The 19,430-nt window shown below is 43.5% G+C and overlaps 2 protein-coding genes across 3 annotated transcripts in view; both read left to right on the forward strand.

The window, feature by feature from the left end:
* Positions 1-19,430, forward strand: part of MINPP1 (multiple inositol-polyphosphate phosphatase 1) — a 119,397-nt gene that overhangs the window by 55,035 nt on the left and 44,932 nt on the right. Inside the window, exon 6 of one of the 2 annotated variants that reach the window (XM_073353748.1) lies at positions 7,989-8,301. The exons of the other annotated variant lie outside the window; for it this stretch is intronic. The gene's annotated coding sequence lies outside the window, so the exon portion shown is untranslated. Of the gene's footprint in view, positions 1-7,988; positions 8,302-19,430 lie in introns of those variants that run through there. 2 annotated transcript variants of the gene reach the window in all.
* The window catches only part of PAPSS2 (3'-phosphoadenosine 5'-phosphosulfate synthase 2), an 89,915-nt gene continuing 82,571 nt past the window's right edge, over positions 12,087-19,430 (forward strand). The window contains exon 1 of the mRNA XM_073353745.1: positions 12,087-12,265. Within this exon, the coding sequence (XP_073209846.1) occupies positions 12,239-12,265 (27 nt within the window). The 5' untranslated portion in view covers positions 12,087-12,238. The remainder of the gene's footprint in view (positions 12,266-19,430) is intronic.

Consider the following 19,430-nt stretch of genomic DNA (forward strand, 5'->3'; position numbering starts at 1 on the left):
ACACCAGCCATGTGGAGTTTGGTAAGCCTGTGTGTTTTCTGAACTCAAGCCAGGGAAAGGGAATGATTTCATTTGAGACTGTCAGGTACTGTGGAAAGTTGGGGGCTTTTTGTCTGGGCCCTTTTTATGAACTAGGAAGTTGTCTGGGCCCTTTTTATGAACTAGGAAGAGAAGGAAAGCCATGTATTTTTTAATTTTGTAGGGAGAGAGGAAAAGGGGGCCATTCTGGTTATCAGTAAGGAGAACTTTGATGGGAGCTTTGCCTAAGTAAGGAGTTCAGGATTTTATCCCATACAAATAACTTCAGTATCTTACCAGAAACCAAGAAAAAGTATCCAATTAATATTTTAGACAGTATTTTAAATTGATTAAATGTAACAAAAAAATGGTGGAGTGAAACTTAACAAAGCCCCCTTTTAAAATAAACACTATAGTTCTTTCCCTTCTCTCCCACCCCTTTATTCTGACTATATAATCCAAATAATTACTTTAATAATACATTCCTCCTGACAGTACCAAGACTTTCCACTTAATAATGCTAAATAAACATTTATGTTAAAAAGCAATAAAACTACAATTTAAAAAAGTATAGCCTTTTTTAGTTGCTTTCCAGTGGACAGAATGGGCACCGCAGTTGTTGTTTGAATTCCAATTCATTTTCATTTTTACTAGGGAAACTTTCTTACAAATAGACTGAAAATACAGTATAGCAACAGAGAGAACTAAGGCAGATCTTTGTAGGGCAAAATTCAATCTTTATTTGAAGTATCTCACTAACAGCCACCTTTAAGCAAGACTTCTAAACGCAGCAACATCCTGCCATTCTGGTACTTCTGTAAAATACCTTCAGATCAGTGGATTTAACTTGTGAAATGTGACCAGATTAGCTGCCTGTGCTATTCTGATCAGAGTCCAAGCAGTACACTGGTGAGCAAATAAATAATTGCATGCCTAGTTTATACTGTACTTTGATCAGGCTGTGAACTTTCTTCATGTACTGTGTGATAAAGAGGAGTGGCAACGACAAGGAAATATCATATGCCTCTCATTCACAGGAACTCTGACACAGTTCTTTGTACTTGGCTGCTACTGCTAAAAAATGTCAGGTTTCAGAGTAACAGCCGTGTTAGTCTGTATTCGCAAAAAGAAAAGGAGTACTTGTGGCACCTTAGAGACTAACCAATTTATTTGAGCATAAGCTTTCGTGAGCTACAGCTCACTTCATCGGATGCATACTGTGGAAAGTGTAGAAGATATGTATATGTGTGTATAAAAGATCTTCTACGGAAGCTTATGCTCAAATAAATTGGTTAGTCTCTAAGGTGCCACAAGTACTCCTTTTCTTTTTGCTAAAAAATGTGAAAGCCTGGTCAGCTGCATTCAGGAGCAGTCTTCCTTTGGAGATGCACTTTCTTTTCTTATTTATTCCCTCATGTTCATTTTGATGTTTTAGTTTTAGATTTAGATTAAATGTACCAAATACTGTTGCCCTTTTGCTGAGTGGAAGCAGAATTTGACACCTTGAAGGTCAGTTTCCCATTTGTAGCAGAAAGCCGTGACACCGAGACAGTTTCTTGGTGTAACTTATTTACAACTGTACACCAGTCCTGTTTCCTTGAACAAACTGTACTGAATCTACTCTGTTTTGCAGAAACCTCAGGTCAGACACCGCTGCCTTGTCCAAAGCAGCTGCGTTGGGCCTCTGTCACTCTCCAGGAGTCATACAAATCTCAAACACAACCAACTGCTTAAGCATACGTTGTGCATTTATTCCTCTTTCTGCCCCTGCACTTTTCATCTGGGAAAGTCTCAGTCTAAGGCTCCCCTTGTACTGCATGCTCTGGAAAAGGTGACCAGGGTATTGTCCTTTCTTTTGCACAGCTACTATGTAGCACCAAGGAGCCTGAGAAATATCTAACAGCCCTCAAAAGGATCATTTAGCCCATGCAATATCCTAATTACTCTTTGGGCACAGTTACTACAGGGCATCCTTAACCCTTTCTGTGAATTGTTTCATCTTGGGTGCTTAAACATAAGTGATCCCTAATGTGCAAGCCATGAGCATCATATGCCATACAAATACAGCTAAAAGCCACATGCAAAGCAGATATATAAAGGTCAAACTAAATAACAGGTGCTTAATGTCCTCAGTTCATAAGAATGGCCATAGTGGGTCAGATCAATGGTCAAATGGTAACACATGAATAACATAATAGATTCTGCCTCTGCATTGAATTCTGTGTAATCAAATGCTTAAAGAAGAAAGAGGCACTAACACAGAACGAACAAAGATAAAACTGAAAAAAATCTACTGATGTATGTAAGGAAAGATGAGAAATAGACATTTTCAGAAACCTCACTCTTCTGTCTACTGTACACCTGATAATCAACAGTTTCCTTAACAATTTGATAAATAAAATTGTTGAAGGGTTAAAAGAACACAATGTACATTAACTTTTCAAATTTAAAAATAAAAAACAGTTTTCAATGAAACTCCTAAACTGTGTGTCCAGGTATACCAGAAGGAGGATAGGGGACGTTGGATATAGTTTAATTCTGGTAACTTTATTCCTAAATGTCTGGGAGTATCTGGCAGATAAAATTGTAGGGTGCAGGTAATTCCATATTCATTTACATATACCCATGGGACAGCTGGCAGCCCTCTCCTTTTCCTTTCCTGGTCTACAGCCAGCCTGCTGCTGGGACCTCACCCTCTCCTCAAATGAGGGTTAAGGAGGAGTATAAAGGAGGGGGATTTGACTCCCTGCAGTACGAGTAATAAAAGTGCAGAACCACGCGCTGTTTCCACTCCTTTAAAGAATACTTCCTTTGAATCCTTTATCAGACCATCTTATTAGATTTTGTATCCATTCCCTATGGAGTACCTGCCCTGGACATCCGCCCCAAGCTTACATAATGAGTTGCAACATCATAGCTTAATTTCCCCTTTAATTTTTGACACTCCCTTTCCTCCTCCCCCTCCACTAAGCCCTAACCTGGTGTAAGGAAGGTGTAAAAAACCCACCTTGCCTTGGTCAATCTGGTAGTGAGGGAAAATTTCCTTCCCAGCCCCTTGAGAAAGGAGTGACCTGGCATTTCAACTGGTTCCATGGGAGGGAGCGTGGGCGCTGCTCAGCCTGGTCCAGGTAAAAAGAGGGTCTCTCCTGCACAGATGTGGGCATAAGTACTCCCCTTCTCTTCTAATCACCTGGGGGTGGGGGATAGGTCAGCATCCCCAAGCTGGTGTGGCACTGCCTGCAGGTAGCAGGTAACTTTAGCTCTTAGAGGAGCAACACACCTTTTCTGACAAGCCAGACAAAGGGCCCTAGCTTCTTAATGTGCAATGAGGTCATTTTCACAACTGGTCTGAGATAGAAGCCCTGATTTCTTGACACTGAAAGGGTTTTCCCCTACAATAAATCACTTGTTTGTATCCTGTTTCTTAAAGAGTGCTTGAAAAATTGCAAACTTCAAATACGTACCTGCTTCAGTGTGAAGATCGATGGTGTTATGAAAAAATTTAAGATACAATTATTTAAAACTTACCCAGGATGTTTACTTGTGGTAGCAAATCACCGGCAAGTTATAAAAGTTAAAATGCTTGTGTTAGCCTCTGAGATAACATCCAATACAGAGCGACTGGTAACCTGTATGACAAAGCACCCTGGAAGATGGTGCAGAGAGAGGGAGAATATAAAATGATGAAAATGGAAATAAGTGATGTATTGCCAGCATTGAAGGTAGAGACACGCAGGATAGAGATGGGAGGAGATACCATGAAAACTGGGGAAAGAAGAGGCTACGGAATGTCAAGAATCTGTTCCTATTTATTTTCAGTTTGGGGCTGAGAATGGGCTTGATACTGAAGAGGCAGAAAGAAAAGGAGTACTTGGAGGGGGGGGGGGGGAATAAACAAGGGGAAATAGTTTTACTTAGTAGAATGACTCAACCATTCCCAGTCTCTATTCAAGCCTAAGTTAATTGTATCCAATTTGCAAATTAATTCCAATGCAGCAGTCTCTCGTTGGAGTCTGTTTTCGAAGTTTTTTTGTTGAAGGATAGTCATTATGAGATCAGAAATCGAGTGACCAGAGAGATTGAAGTGTTCTCTGGCAGGTTTATGAATGTTATAATTCTTGACATCTGATTTGTGTCCATTTATTCTTTTACGTAGAGACTGTCCAGTTTGAGCAATGTACATGGCAGAGGGGCATTGCTGGCACATGATGGCATATATCACATTGGTAGATGTGCAGGTGAAAGAGCCTCTGATAGTGTGGCTGATGTGATTAGGCTCTATGATGGTGTTCCCTGAATAGATATGTGGGCACAGTTGGCAACGGGCTTTGTTGCAAGGATAGGTTCCTGGGTTAGTGGTTCTGTTGTGTGGTATGTGGTTGTTGGTGAGTATTTGCTTCAGGTTGGGGGGCTGTCTGTAGGCAAGGACTGGCCTGTCTCCCAAGATTTGTGAGAGTGATGGGTCGTCCTTCAGGATAGGTTGTAGATCCTTGATAATGCGTTGGAGAGGTTTTAGTTGGGGGCTGAAGGTGACGGCTAGTGACGTTCTGTTATTTTCTTTGTTGGGCCTGTCCTGTAGTAGGTGACTTCTGGATACTCTTCTGGCTCTGTCAACTACAATACCCACCTGCTGAAGTGAAGAAACAGATTATCAACGCATTATCAACTAAAACCTCTCCAACGCACTTTCGACTTTATGCATCCAGTGAAGTGAGCTGTAGCTCACGAAAGCTTATGCTCAAATAAATTGGTTAGTCTCTAAGGTGCCACAAGTACTCCTTTTCTTTTTGCGAATACAGACTAACATGGCTGCTACTCTGAAACCTGAAGAGGCAGAGTACTTGCCCTAAGGGCAGGAAGACAAGACAGGGTGAGCTGGGAGATAGAGGGCGTGAAGACTTACAGCACTGAATTTTCCTTCTTTGGGAAAGAGTTAGTATCTGCAGTCTCTTTAAAGAAGTGAGTCTTAGGGAGGGAAGTGATTGACAACACAGCAGAGGCCTTGCGCACTGAGACTTGAGAGGTTGATCCCTGGATAGGAAGCATCATGGGAATGGGAACAAAGATGGGCTTGAGAAAAAGGAATAAAGAGGTTAGTGAGGGAAAGCAAAGGAGGGGAGAAAGAACTGCCAGGAACAGCATCAGAGATCAGGGCTTTGCTGCGGGGCCTTGAAGGCAAGGCAAGAAGCTTAAACTTAATTCCTGTTTAAGAAAAAAGAGGATTGGGGGAGGCAGTGATGGGATTCTATGTGAATCATTATCAGTGCACTTTCATTAACTCTTTTTGTGGAGGGGAGGCTCCTGCATGTGGTTGGATGTGTGGACACAATAGCAAGAGTTAAATAAGTATAACCGAGAACCTTGTGAATTGTCAAGTTAAAGCCTTCACTGCAGGAGAGGGTAACAGTGTATGATAATCAGGGATAGGTGTTTTACCACGGGAAAGCAGCAAGTCATGACTTCTGTGATTTCGTGGGGAGGGACTGTTGTTTTTGGAAAACGGTGTGCTTCTGAATCACTCTTAGAAGCAGGAAGATGGGACAGTATGTGCCCATCCATGGAAAATTTAAAGAATAAAAAAAGGCCTGAAAACGTTATGATTAGAGTAATTCATGAACGAGTGGCATAGACCTTCCTTCCACAAACAGACAGGAGACCATTGTTTTTAAGGGTAACTTGTTTTGCTGCATGCGCACAGCACTGTGGTCTAATGGAATGAGCAAAAATGTAAAAACTAATAAATTCTAATCTTGTCTTGGACATATCCTTGCTCTGTGACCCTGGGAAAGATGTTGCTCACATGGTATTTGTTTCCCCATTTGTAAAGTGAAAATAATGATTTCAGACAGTAAGCACATAGATTAGATGATTATACAATGCTTTGAAAATGCAAGGAACTATATAAGTGCTAATTATTGTTATTATTATTATTAATATTTCATGGCTCTGTTTTATCTATTAATCTGTGCTGTGAAGCCTTGGCAAACTATTTTTGAGTATCTAAAGTGTGTGTTTGTTCTTTTCATAGCAATCACTCGTACTGTTAAGGTTGCAAAATTCCTTTCATTATTACTTTTTCATGAGCTTTTAACTTTCCAAAGAACTGACCTTTTGGGATCAATGTTTCCATGAGTGGTTTGTACCTGAAAAATTTTGGGCTTTTTTGCTTGTTTTTGAAATTTGGCCACAATCCTTTTAAGGCATTTTTGAGTTACAGGATATCGGGGAGATATTTTTTCCCCTATTGTCATTCAAAAACTCTAATTGCACTGTCCTTGAAAGGGGTTAGAACCAGACAAGCAGAAATTTGAAGTTTGACATGGTCAGCATCTCTGATGATATATATATATATATATAATATGCTTTGCTTAGTTTCTGTTAATTTTTTAAGTTATACTTAATTTAAAAATATTTTCTGAGCATGTAATTCTGGAAATTTTGTATTTCTGCAGAAGTGTGAATGAAGTTTTCACATACAATTTCAAACATGGCTTGTACAATATATATTTTTTTAAATAGTGGATGGAAAGTAGAGTTGGTAAGCAGGAAATGCAAGCTGGAGTAGTTCATTATCAGAGCTAATGTCTTTATTGGCACGAGAAGGTATAAGGCTGATGCCAAAATTATTACATGCATTCAACTGTGGCATAATAATTATTATAGGAACACGTCATGTATACAGTATTTGAACTATAGACACTGCCATCCTCTCAGGGACTGGAGGAGCAGGGAGCTACTACGATATGCCTTGGGACCCCCTCTAGGTCCTTTCTGCCAGCATGAGCTTGTGAAACCTGGGAGAACATCAACTTTACCTACTTCCCTCAAACAGTGTTTCTCTCTGGTGACTCCTTCTCCATGTCCTTTGCTCCGTCCTGATAGCCCTTCATATACTGTTTGTCTCCTGCATGGTCTTTCCCCCTCCCAAAACCCCAATCAGCAATGACTTCTGTGCCCTCTTACCACCAGGAGTGCTCTCAGACTGTCCTTCCTCCCCACTCACACTTTACTTTGATCTATAGTTAACTCCCATCCCCTGCACATCTCAAAACTGCTGCAGATAGATTAATTCATGAGTGTCTTTTGATGAATGGCATGGTGATGTTTTCCCTGGGGGACCACAGAATGTGGCTCTCTGTGGCGGGTGTTTTATTAAGTACAAAATTAAAGAAACTCAATAGAGATGAGCCATTTAATAGCAGTGCTAGTGTTGCCAGATAACCCCTCCTCACTTCAAAATGACAGACTATAGAAGCCACTTAATAGTGAAGCGTTTGATCAGTGGAGGACCTGATACTAGATAAACAAGTAAAAACAAGAGTAGAGGGAGAATCACAGCTGTCATTATCATGGTAATGTCACAGTAATAGAGAGCATCCCCTCATGGTATTAGCTTGCCTGCTACTTGCAGCAGTGGTGGACTCCTACAGTGTAGCTGTTTCATGCTGCTGCTTCTATCTGTTTTCTCCACTTTACCCACCCCCTATAGAAAACATCACCTTTGCTTTTACAAATGATGTGCAAAACAGAGCAAGCAAAATATAGCATAGGTGATGTAGTCAGTAATAATACTGCAACTGCTCTTCAGCTTTGTGCATTCCCAAGATGAGATGATTATTAAGGCAAAACCATTTCCCTGTGGATGTGAGGGTGAGGTTTCATAACCCACAGAATTGAGGAGATAAGCTTCGTCATAGAGAATCACTGTGGAGATAGTGTCTGTCATGTGGGGAGAACAGTATTCAAGCCAAAGAGGACAGTTCATGTCTTATGTACTTTTCAAGACCATCCTATGGAAACTGTCCTCTGAACCACCAGGGCTTTCATCAAAATGGTGTGTAGTATCCTTTTTTGGTTGATATACTCTGTTTCTGTGGGTGGAAAGAAAATGAGCAGGTAAATTCCACCTGTTGCAGTGCTAGTGGTGGGAAGCCCTGCCAGAGATTAAATGATCTTTTGTTTTTCCCAAGGGATCTCTGTGTGTTCAGCACATCTCTGCAGGATGCTATTCCTTGCACACCTCAGCAATAGTGACTGTTGCAATGGACTTGCCAAGACCAAACAAGAGTGCATGTGAGTCATTATCAGCATTTCTGGCCAGCTTCCATCAAGCAATACTTACACACATGACTGTAGAGATAAGAACTCTCCTTGGGATGTTGTGAGAGCATGTTGCGAGAGCATTCACTTGGCTGACAGTTGGGCAGCATTCTATGGGTTACCTATTTTACTTTGTCCTGTCTAAATGTCCTGTTAGTTTAACAATAAATATGTTGTATACTAGGCTCTTCAGTGAGTTCTTTGCCTAGAGAACTATAGCTGTAACACTGGCCTTTAAGGTTGGGGTGTTAAGCAACAGAAAAAAATTGGATGATATCCAGGGTTGCAAGAGGGAAATGAATCTCCCTTCCCAAGTAAGAGATCTCACAGTGACAACATATCAGATGAATAACTTTCTTTGGTTATAGAAATAGGCTATCAATATCTATAATTTATATATGTACAATCAAGCCACCTTGTAGGGCACCCAATCCTGTTAGCAGAATGCCGCAGGCATCAGTAGAAATCCCATGATTGCAAGCTTGGGCCTATATCTAATAATTAAAGCAACAGCCTAACACTCTTTTCAGTGACAGAATCGCTATAGAATCATTCCATATGGTTACATGATAAAATCAGAACTGTCACATGTCTCACGCATGGCGCAAGAGCCACGCATGGCGCAAGAGCCATGCATGCCCATTCATCCACTGTCCATACTGAATGTCATGCATTTGGCTATGAGGCAGGAATGGCTTGCAGTTGCAGTCTACTGAGCTGCAGTCCAGTGGCCTCTTTCTCATTACTTCATTTGTTAGATTTGAGCTGCAAAAGAACAGCACCACAAATGGTGGCAGGGACAGAAGATAGTGGAGGACCTCTACTGGCCTCAGGCTACCTCACTCAGCAATAAGCCATCCCCCACAGATATTGCCATTTATCTAGCCCTTAGAAACCCTCCAGTTCCTACAACATTTCCCTATTCACTTTCTCCATGACATTCATGATTTCATAGACTTCCTTCATAAGCCCCTCTTCATAATCTCTTTTCCAAGCTGTGATGCTTCTGAGGGAAATCTTTGTAAAGCTCAGAATTTCGTTGAGCAATACCAAATATACTGTGAAATCACTGACAGTGGCCTTCTGCCAACTTCTAGCAATGGGAGAGGAGGCCCAAACTCAAACTTCCCTTAGGCCAACAACTGTCAAGAAGAAGGAATGCTTTATAATCATCATTACATCATGACACTTTTTTCCATAGAGGTTTTTTTATATTATCTTTTTACTTCAAGAACAGATTTTACAATCAGACAATTAATACGAAAATTAATCAAAGGAAAATGCATGATATATTAGTGAGTGCTCATTCCTGAAAAACTTATGGTCAAATTCATCCTGAATGTAACAGCATGGACTTCACTGGAATTATATCTGGGAGGAATTTAGCCCATAGTCAGTAATACACACTAATGGGTCACACACGTTGTCGCTTCCATAAACTGAGAACATTACACACAGCAGGACTCCTTGCATTTCTCCTTTTCCCTCACAAGTGCCCTGTGTGCTACCCTCCCATCTTACTCTGTTTCAGAGACTCCCTGCAAGCTCCCCCCCCATACTCTCCCCCCGTGTCTCCCCATGCCAGGTTCACCCCTTCTTTCCCATCATACCGGGTGGGACACAGAGTCCCTATCTACCCCTTTCTCCTTCCCTCCCATACCCTCACATTCTACCCTGCCAGGGGCTGTGCACTGTGTGCCACTTCCCCCTATGTCAGAGTCCTCCATTCTCCCTCACTGCCAGAATCTGTGTGACTCCCCATTCCTCCTACTCCCCATCATTCTTATTTCTTCCCTTTCTGCTTGGGAGAAAGGTCATTCACACTTTAAACCCTATTGAGAGGACAGGCAGAGCTGAAATGGGGTGGTGGTAAAGTTGTTTAATGGTTGTCATCAACTGGTTCTTTGATCTATAGATAGTTACAAACCTGTTTGAAGCTGCTGGGTCTACTAGCTAGATGCTAGGGGCTCTGCACTTTCCCCATTTCCCCTTCCAGTTTTCTGACTTTCACTGAAATCAATAGGGTTCTATGCATTGACACCTAGAACATTCCCTGAAATTTTGAAATTGAATAGATGTGACATTCAAAAGCTACTGCATTACATCTAACCAGCCAGAGAAATGTCATCAGGTTGAGTATAGGTCCTTGGTTTGCTCAGCCAACGATGGGCCAAATTAAATTATGACTTTGAGAACAGTTGTGATTGGGTCAGAAAATGGGTGGAAATAGTAACTATACAAACATAACTTAGAAATTGCTATACTGGATCAGGCAGTGGCCAGTTTAGTCCAGTGTCTTGTCTCTGACAGCAGCCAGTACCAAACACTTCAGCAGAAGATGTCCTGACCAGGTATTCATGGAATTTCCTGCCTTTTGGGCAAATTTCTTTCTAATCAGTTAGAAGCTGGCTTTTATCATAAAGTTTAAAGGTTTATAGCCCACATTTCCTAACTTCAAATGTTCTCCTCATCCATTCAAACATCCAATCCATTTTTTAATCCAGCTAAGCTCTTGGCCTCAAGGTTTTCTAATGGAAGAGAGTTGCACAGGCTAACTGCATTGTGGAAAAGTTAGGACTCATCAGGCATGAACCGAACAGGTCCTCCATATTCCTTTGTACTAATCAGGTAGATGTCCTCAGTTGGTAGCCATTGCATACTGCTATCTGATTTCAATTTTGAGGGCATGTCACAGCCCTACATTACCAGTTTATTTGGTGTATGATCAATGAGTGAATCTCCATTTTTCCCCCCCTCTCAGGTGAAGGGTAAGAGCAGGAGAAAGAAAGAAGCCAAAAACTTGCTCCTTTGGTCTAACACTTTGTTAGAGGGAATGGTTTCAGCCAACACAGGACCACAAACATGCCAAATACTATGGAAACCTCTAGACAGGATCTCTTGTGCAGTTGGGGCTCTGTGGTTTTGGACAGATGGGCAGGGAGCCAGGCAAGGGGACTGCTGCTCCCTGTAGTATCATTCCCTTTCAAATCTGTAGTAATTTCTTTGCAAAAGACAATTCTGACAGTCAGTATTACCTTACTTTACATAGATTTCTACTTGCAGGAGGTGGCTTGAGCCTGTAATACCTTTGCCAGTGTCTTTCATTCCTGAGGCTTAATACACATCCACAATAGTGTTTTGCAACTTTTCTTCTCCAGCCGAGGCAAATGGCAGGGCACAAAGGGAGTGCAAGGAATCCTTGTGAAAAGAGGCCTCCTTTCTTGATTTATCCAAAGAAGCACCTGGCTGTACATGTGCAGAAAGAGAACAAGCCCTAGATTAGAGGTAAAGGCTCATTTTTCCAGGTCTTTTACAAACCTGCCAACTTTCAGGAGAGGCAGAGATGAATGAGGCAGTGTGGTTTAGGAGCTAGAGCAGGGCTTGGGAACAGAGAAGCTGGGGCCTCTGCCTAGCTGGCCAGTGAATGTGTGGCCCCGTGTCTTACTCATTTGTCCACTTCAGGCAGGGGTGGAGGGAGGCAAAGGGCCTGATTCTGCAACCCGCACTGGAGTGAGTAAAGAGACTCGCACGATCGGGCCCTTTATGAGTTTGGGGGGCGGGGGGCGTGAAGGGCGGGGAGCTGCAGCGAAGTGCGGGACCAAGCGCAGCGCTGGGTGGCCGGAGCTGGTTGGTTTCCACCGTGAGCTGGGCGCACTGGGGAGGAGGGGGTCTGTTTGCCTCTGTTTCCCGGGGGCCCCTCCTGCTCCCTTTGCCTGTCAGGGACTTTTTGGAGTGTTTCACTGAGCCCTGGAACGACTCCCCGCTGTCCTGGCTCCTGGACGGTCGCCGCCGCTGGGAGCAGCCCCCAGCCCTGCGCCTCGTTCCCTGCGCTGCCGCGCGGCAGGGGCCGCTCCCTCCCTGCTGCTCCGTGGGGCGGCGGCGGGGAAGCCGGGACGGAGCCCCAGCGCTCGGAGCCCCGCTCGCCTGCTTCGGCCGGGGGGCGGAGGGGAGCGGGCGGGAGGTGGAGACGGAGGAGGGGTGAGGCTTGAGGGGCCGGTCCCGGGAAGTGCTACGTGTCTCCCAAGTCTTTATAGCGCCTTGCCCCCAGCGCCAGTCCTTGGAGCGCAGCCTGCCTCGTCCCCCGCCGCCAGCGAGCAGCGCCCGGCCGAGGGCCAGCAACATGTCCGAGAGCAGGAAGCCGCCGACGGTAGGAGGCTCGCCTAGCGCCCGCCCGCTCTGGAGCCAGCGTGCGCTCTGCACCCCGGGGGACGCGGAGCCTTCGCTGCCGCCCGGTCGCTCGCAGCCTCTCCCGGCGTCGCGCTGGGTCCCGCCCTCCCCGCGCGGCTGCCGGGCACCGCGCTCGGCGTTCCCGGCTGCGCCCTGGGAGCCCGACCCGCAGCGAGCGCGGGGCTGGCTGCAGGGACCCTCCCCGAGCAGACCTGCCCGCCGCCCAGAGGGATGCCTGGTCACCGGGCAGCAGCGGGACAGTCTGGTTGGGCCGGGACCTTGCTGTGAGGGGGCTTGTTATGCGCGTGGGGATTGTGACATTCCCGCCGCTCGCAGAGCTGGAGCGAGTCACCACCTCCGCTCAGCTCCCCGCGGAGGAGGGGGTTGGCCGAGCGTCTACACTGGCGCGTCTACACTGAAGCGTTTGAAAGGAGCAGCTAGGAGGAGTTAGGGGGTTCAGAGCTGTGGGATTCTCCTCTGCCCCGTCTGCATGGTTACCTTGGGGCTGGCTCCTAACTTGAGTCTGGCAGGCAGCCATCCGGCAAACGGGCTCTAGTCAATTTACTGCCCAACTCCCTGCCCCTGTTGGACACCTGAGCCCAGGAAGCTGGTGGGGGGGGCAGGGGTGCGGGAACAATTTGTACAGTGGGGAGGCTGCCGAGAGCCATTTCACCGAACTGCAAACCCTGTATATTATGGAAACCACTTCAAGCCGGAGGGTGCTGCAGGACCCCTAGTTCCAGCACCTGTGCTTGAAGACCGGTGTGCCATGGCAGAACTGAAGGTGTGCTTTGCCTCCTCTGGCCAAAGACACTTGTTACAATTTAGGCCACAGATTTTGTGGTCCTTAAAGTCAATAGAAACGCGTCATATGCTTTTGTGTTTTATTTTCACTATCTCCTCACATGATTTTCTTTTACATTTGAATCATGTCTCTGTTAGACCAGAGTTGCAAACTTTCTACTTTTAGTTTTAGCATTTGGCCATCAACTTTTTTGCATGTAGGAGATGACTAGAGGAAAAAACAATTACAAAGCTTTATTCTCTTGTATGCCTTGGATATTTACCAGTGTAATTTAAAAATGTAGCCTCTCTCAAGATAGGTGGGAGTATTCAAGGATACATTCATGCAGATATTAAAGCTACAGTGGGATCTGTTAATGCCAATAAAAGAACAGCTATTTTTCTAGCTATTGTAGCAATTTGATCTGCAATTAATAAGAAGAAATCCCTGTTGGGAGTGCCTAGTGGCCAATGTTAGCAGTTGATGATTAGCACAGTTTCCTCTATATTGGTTTTTAAAACTATACCACTTTAATTATGAGTGATTCCATAAAATATATCTTAACCTTGCTTAATTATTCTCTATTTATTTTGTTTTGGACAAATTCCACCTAGCTCATTATACACACTTCTCATTTAGTCAAACCCCTGAAGTTTCCCAGCCCATCTCAAAGCACAACTATCTTTTATAATACATTCACTAATTAATTCTCAGAAGACCTTTATATTCTGCAGAAGGAGTAGAGCAATCCAGATGACCTGCACCATGGCTGTTATTTCCCAGGCTAGAAGGGAGTACGTTGGGGGTAGCATACTTTACTCTTGAATGCAACTTAAGTTATCACTTTCAGTCCTGCTTAGCTTGAAAAATAGGAGCTCATCATAGGACTTTGAAGCTGTGAGAATGTATGGAAAAACTGGAGGGATAATAATAAAAGCACTTCTAACCTTCAGAGCTCCATATGAACATTAACCAGTCTTCATAACACTTGTGTGGTAGGTAATCAAGTATTATCCACACTTTACAGAGTAGGGAAAACGGAACAAAGTTAAATGACGTGCCTGATATTACACAGTGAGTCAATAGCAGAGATGGGATTAGAACCCAGGAGTCTGGGACTATATTACTCTGCTATCATACTGCCTCTCTGCAAATCTTCAATGCTTCTGCAAGGTCACCGACACAAAACTTCTCCCTTTCTACATTCTTCCAGAATTGTAGAAAGGAAAAACAAATGTAAACCAACTATAAAATGATAAATTAATCTACAGTACAGTACACTTGGGCAGAGGCCGGTTCTGTGAAATGATTATCCAACTGCAGTTCTGCCATGATATTTGATACCCTGGTTACAATACAGCCAAGAGGGTAAGGATTTGAAAGAAGTGATCTTTCTTAAAATTGATCATCGAAGAAAACTTTTGTATCTCATTGACTTCCACTGTAACATCAATGATGTCTACATCCTTACTAGAAAAGGGTAAGGCAGTCTGACAACTCTTGGGGTTGTTGGCATTGGAGTCAATAAAGCTACACTGATTTATACTAGCCAGGCCCTGTGCTTACAATAAATTGTAAAAATTTGTGTGCTAGCATTGGACACAACAATAAGGAAAAGCAAGGATGCCTTACTAGTGAAAATGATGATCAAGGACAGCAATTTAAAAATAGAAAGGAAAAAAGAAAATGAATGTTCCCTGCTTTTAATCTATGGGCTCTTTATATGATTATGAACCTGAGTCTGAGAAGTGTTGGGCAGCCACAGCTCCTTCTAAAATCATTCGGGAGTTGCATTTCTGTTTGCCAGGTCACAGTAGTAGAAGGATGGAAGAGGGACTTGGTTGGAAAGAACCTAAAAGCAAGGCAATTCTGTATATTTTATATATGGAAATAATAATATATGTGTGCATATATCTATCTATCTATCTATCTATCTATCTATCTATCTATCTATCTATCTATCTATCTATATATGGAAAGAAGTAAGAGTAGTGTATAGCTATCTATAATCTAGTCAATTATTCTGAACACACATTGAGAATGCAAGAGTGGTACAGCAGAGGGAGTTTAGAATGTTTGATTAAATAATCCCAAGAAGTTCACATACAAAAACTAGATGTACACTGTTAAATAGGTGCTCTCAGTAGTTCCAAGACCGTTGCTAAGGAATGATGTTAGCATAATTTCTGGTCCTATTGTGTAAGCACTCCAGGCACTAAATGTAAATGTAGAAATTTAGGCACAAAGAATGCAGACCACAAAGCTCATGAAAGCTTATGCTCAAATAAATTGGTTAGTCTCTAAGGTGCCACAAGTACTCCTTTTCTACTTACAGGAAGGAGAACTCTATCCTGGGAAGCAGTGACTCTGAAAAAGTTTTTGTGGGGTTATGATGGATAATCAACTGAACATGAACTCCCAATGTGACACTGAGGCCAAAAGAGCTAATGGAGTCCTGGAATGCATAAGTAGGAGTAGAGAGGTTATTTTACCTCTGTATTTGGAACTGGTCTGACTGCTGCTAGAATATTGTGTCCGGTTCTGGTGTCCACAATTCAGGAAGGATGTTGATGAAATGGAGAAGAGCCATGAGAATGATTAAAGGATTAGAAAATATGCCTTATAGTGATAGACTCCAGGAGCTCAGGTTAAGGGTTGACTTGATCACAGTCTGTAAGCATCTACAGGGGTAACAAATATTTCAGTCCAAGATATAACACAATCCAGTGGTTGGAATTGAAGCTAGACAAACACAGATGGGAAATAAGGTGTACATTTTTGATGTTGAGGGTCATTAATCAGTGGGACAATTTACTAAGGACTGTGGTGGATTCTCCATCACTGACCATTTTTAAATCAAGATTCTATGTTTTTGTAAAAGATATGCTCCATGAATTATTTTGGGGAAATTCTGTGACCTGTGCTATACAGGAAGTCAAACTGGATGATCACAATGGTCCCTTCTGGCCTTGGAATCTATGAATCACTGATGCAGGATCAGGCCCTCAGATTTATGTTCTAGGAGCAGGGACCTTGCCATTCATTCATCTGTAGAATGCCAAGAGCATAGATGGAAAAATACAAATAAATAAGTCGATGTGTGTTTTGACTACGTGAAATGTGCTGATAATCTCAGTCTACAGTGGATAACTGTCTAGGTTACAAGACCCACAACCATAACTAGCACTAATTGCCAGCAAAGCTGTCAATCTCTGAGGAAAGGCCAAGGACTGAATTATCAAGGAGACTGAACTGCTGTCTCAAACCTGAGGTAGCCTTTTCAGAATAGGATTGAGCCATATTGACAAGGTAAGTTGGTGAAGCATTCACTGTCATCTGGCAACTTTCAACATGGTAATAAAACCATATTTTAAAAAACAAAACAAAACTGTGAACTAAATAAATAATGGATGGAATTCACAGTACAAATGTAATGGATTCTGCCTGTTCCTAGAGAAGGGCAACAAAGATGTGACAAGATTATGACTATCAACAGATGGCTCAGGCAGTGGTACTATAAGGAGGGCTTTGGGATGTATGGCCACTGGGAGGCATTCATGGACAGAGGACAGTTCTCTCGGGAAAGACTTCATCTGAGTAGGGAATGAAATAGACTTCTAGGACTGAGGCTGGCACAACTGATTAAGAAAGCTTTAAACTAGGAATCTGGGGGAGATGGCTGGGAGATGTCCAGGTAATCTCCATGCCGGATTTTAGCATTGAGAGAGAAGAAAACGAAGTAAGAAAGGATACAGCCATGGGTAGGAGAATAGATATAAGGAGGAAGGTCAGTGTGGATACCAGTTTAATAGGTTATACTGGCTGTAGAATGACTGTGCCTAATCGGGAACAGAATGTGAGTGAGGCCAAACAGCAAAAATTAAGATGTTTGTACACGAATGCGAGGAGCCTAGGTAACAAAATGGAGGAACTAGAGCTACTGTTGCAGGAAGTGAAATCAGATATTATAGGGATAACAGAAACATGGTGGAATAGTAGTCATGACTGGACTACGGGTATTGAAGGGTATGTGCTGTTTAGGAAAGACAGAAGTAAAGGTGGTGGAGTAGCATTGTATATCAATGATGAGGTAGAATGTAAAGAAATAAGAAGCAATGGAATGGATAAGACAGAGTCCGTCTGGGCAAAAATTACATTGGGGAAGAAAACTACTAGAGCCTCCCCTGGCATAGTGCTTGGGGTGTGCTATAGACGGCCGGGATCTGATTTGGGTATGGATAGAGCCCTCTTTAATGTTTTTAATGAATTAAATACTAATGGAAACTGCGTGATCATGGGAGACTTTAACTTCCCAGATATAGACTGGAGGACGAGTGCTAGTAATAATAAGAAAAGGAGTACTTGTGGCACCTTAGAGACTAACCAATTTATTTGAGCATGAGCTTTCGTGAGCTAAAACATCCATTACAATCTACATACCACACAGACTATGCTGACAGCTTGTGCCACATGCTCTCAAAGAAACTGCGGAATCACCTGATCAACATCCTCTACAGCAAACAGGGAAAGATTAAGAATGAGCTCTCAAAAATGGATACTCTCATAAAAAACCAACCTTCCACACAAACTTCCTCGTGGCTGGATTTTACAAAAACTAGACAAGCCATTTACAATGCACACTTTGCTTCTCTACAAAAGAAAAAGGACACTAAACTTTCTAAACTACTACATGCTACAAGGGGCCACAGCAGTGGTTCCCTCAACCCACCTAGCAATATTGTTAACCTATCCAACTATACTCTCAGCCCAGCAGAAGCAGCTGTCCTATCTCGGGGCCTCTCCTTCTGCCCCTCCACCCCCACGAACATGATACAGTTCTGTGGTGACCTAGAATCCTATTTTCGACGTATCCGACTCAAGGAATATTTCCAAAATACCTCTGAACAACATACTAATCCACAGAGGTCTCCCTACCAACACTACAAAAAGAAGGATTCTAGGTGGACTCCTCCTGAAGGTCGAAACAGCAGACTGGACTTCTACATAGAGTGCTTCCGCCGATGTGCACGGGCTGAAATTGTGGAAAAGCAGCATCACTTGCCCAATAACCTCAGCCATGCGGAACGCAATGCCATCCACAGCCTCAGAAAAAACTCTGACATCATAATCAAAAAGGCTGACAAAGGAGGTGCTGTTGTCATCATGAATAGGTCGGAATATGAACAAGAGGCTGCCTGGCAGCTCTCCAACATCACTTTCTACAAGCCATTACCCTATGATCCCACTGAGAGTTACCAAAAGCAACTACAGCATTTGCTCAAGAAACTTCCTGAAAAAGCACAAGATCAAATCCACACAGACACATCCCTGGAACCCCGACCTGGGATATTCTATCTACTACCCAAGATCCATAAACCTGGAAATCCTGGGCGCCCCATCATCTCAGGCATTGGCACCCTGACAGCAGGATTGTCTGGCTATGTAGACTCCCTCCTCAGGCCCTACGCTACCAGCACTCCCAGCTACCTTCGAGACACCACTGACTTCCTGAGGAAACTTCAATCCATCGGTGATCTTCCTGATAACACCATCCTGGCCACTATGGATGTAGAAGCCCTCTACACCAACATTCCACACAAAGATGGACTACAAGCTGTCAAGAACACTATCCCCGATAATGTCACGGCTAACCTGGTGGCTTAACTTTGTGACTTTGTCCTTACCCACAACTATTTTACATTTGGGGACAATGTATACCTTCAGATCAGCGGCACTGCTATGGGTACCCGCATGGCCCCACAGTATGCCAACATTTTTATGGCTGATTTAGAACAACGCTTCCTCAGCTCTCGTCCCCTTAAGCCCCTACTCTACTTGCGCTATATTGATGACATCTTCATCATCTGGACCCATGGAAAAGAAGCCCTTGAGGAATTCCACCATGATTTCAACAACTTCCATCCCACCATCAACCTCAGCCTGGTCCAGACCACACAAGAGATCCACTTCCTGGACACTACAGTGCTAATAAACAATGGTCACATAAACACCACCCTATACCGGAAACCTACTGACCGCTATTCCTACCTACATGCCTCCAGCTTTCACCCTGACCACACCACACCATCCATCGTCTACAGCCAAGCTCTGCGATACAACCGCATTTGCTCCAACCCCTCAGACAGAGACAAACACCTACAAGATCTCTGTCAAGCTTTCTTACAACTACAATACCCACCTGCGGAAGTGAAGAAACAGATTGATAGAGCCAGAAGAGTTCCCAGAAGTCACCTACTACGGGACAGGCCTAACAAAGAAAATAACAGAACGCCACTAGCCGTCACCTTCAGCCCCCAACTAAAACCCCTCCAACGCATTATTAAGGATCTACAACCTATCC

The sequence above is a fragment of the Lepidochelys kempii genome, chromosome 7 (genome assembly GCF_965140265.1).
Source record: "Lepidochelys kempii isolate rLepKem1 chromosome 7, rLepKem1.hap2, whole genome shotgun sequence".
NCBI classification, from domain to species: Eukaryota; Metazoa; Chordata; order Testudines; family Cheloniidae; genus Lepidochelys; species Lepidochelys kempii.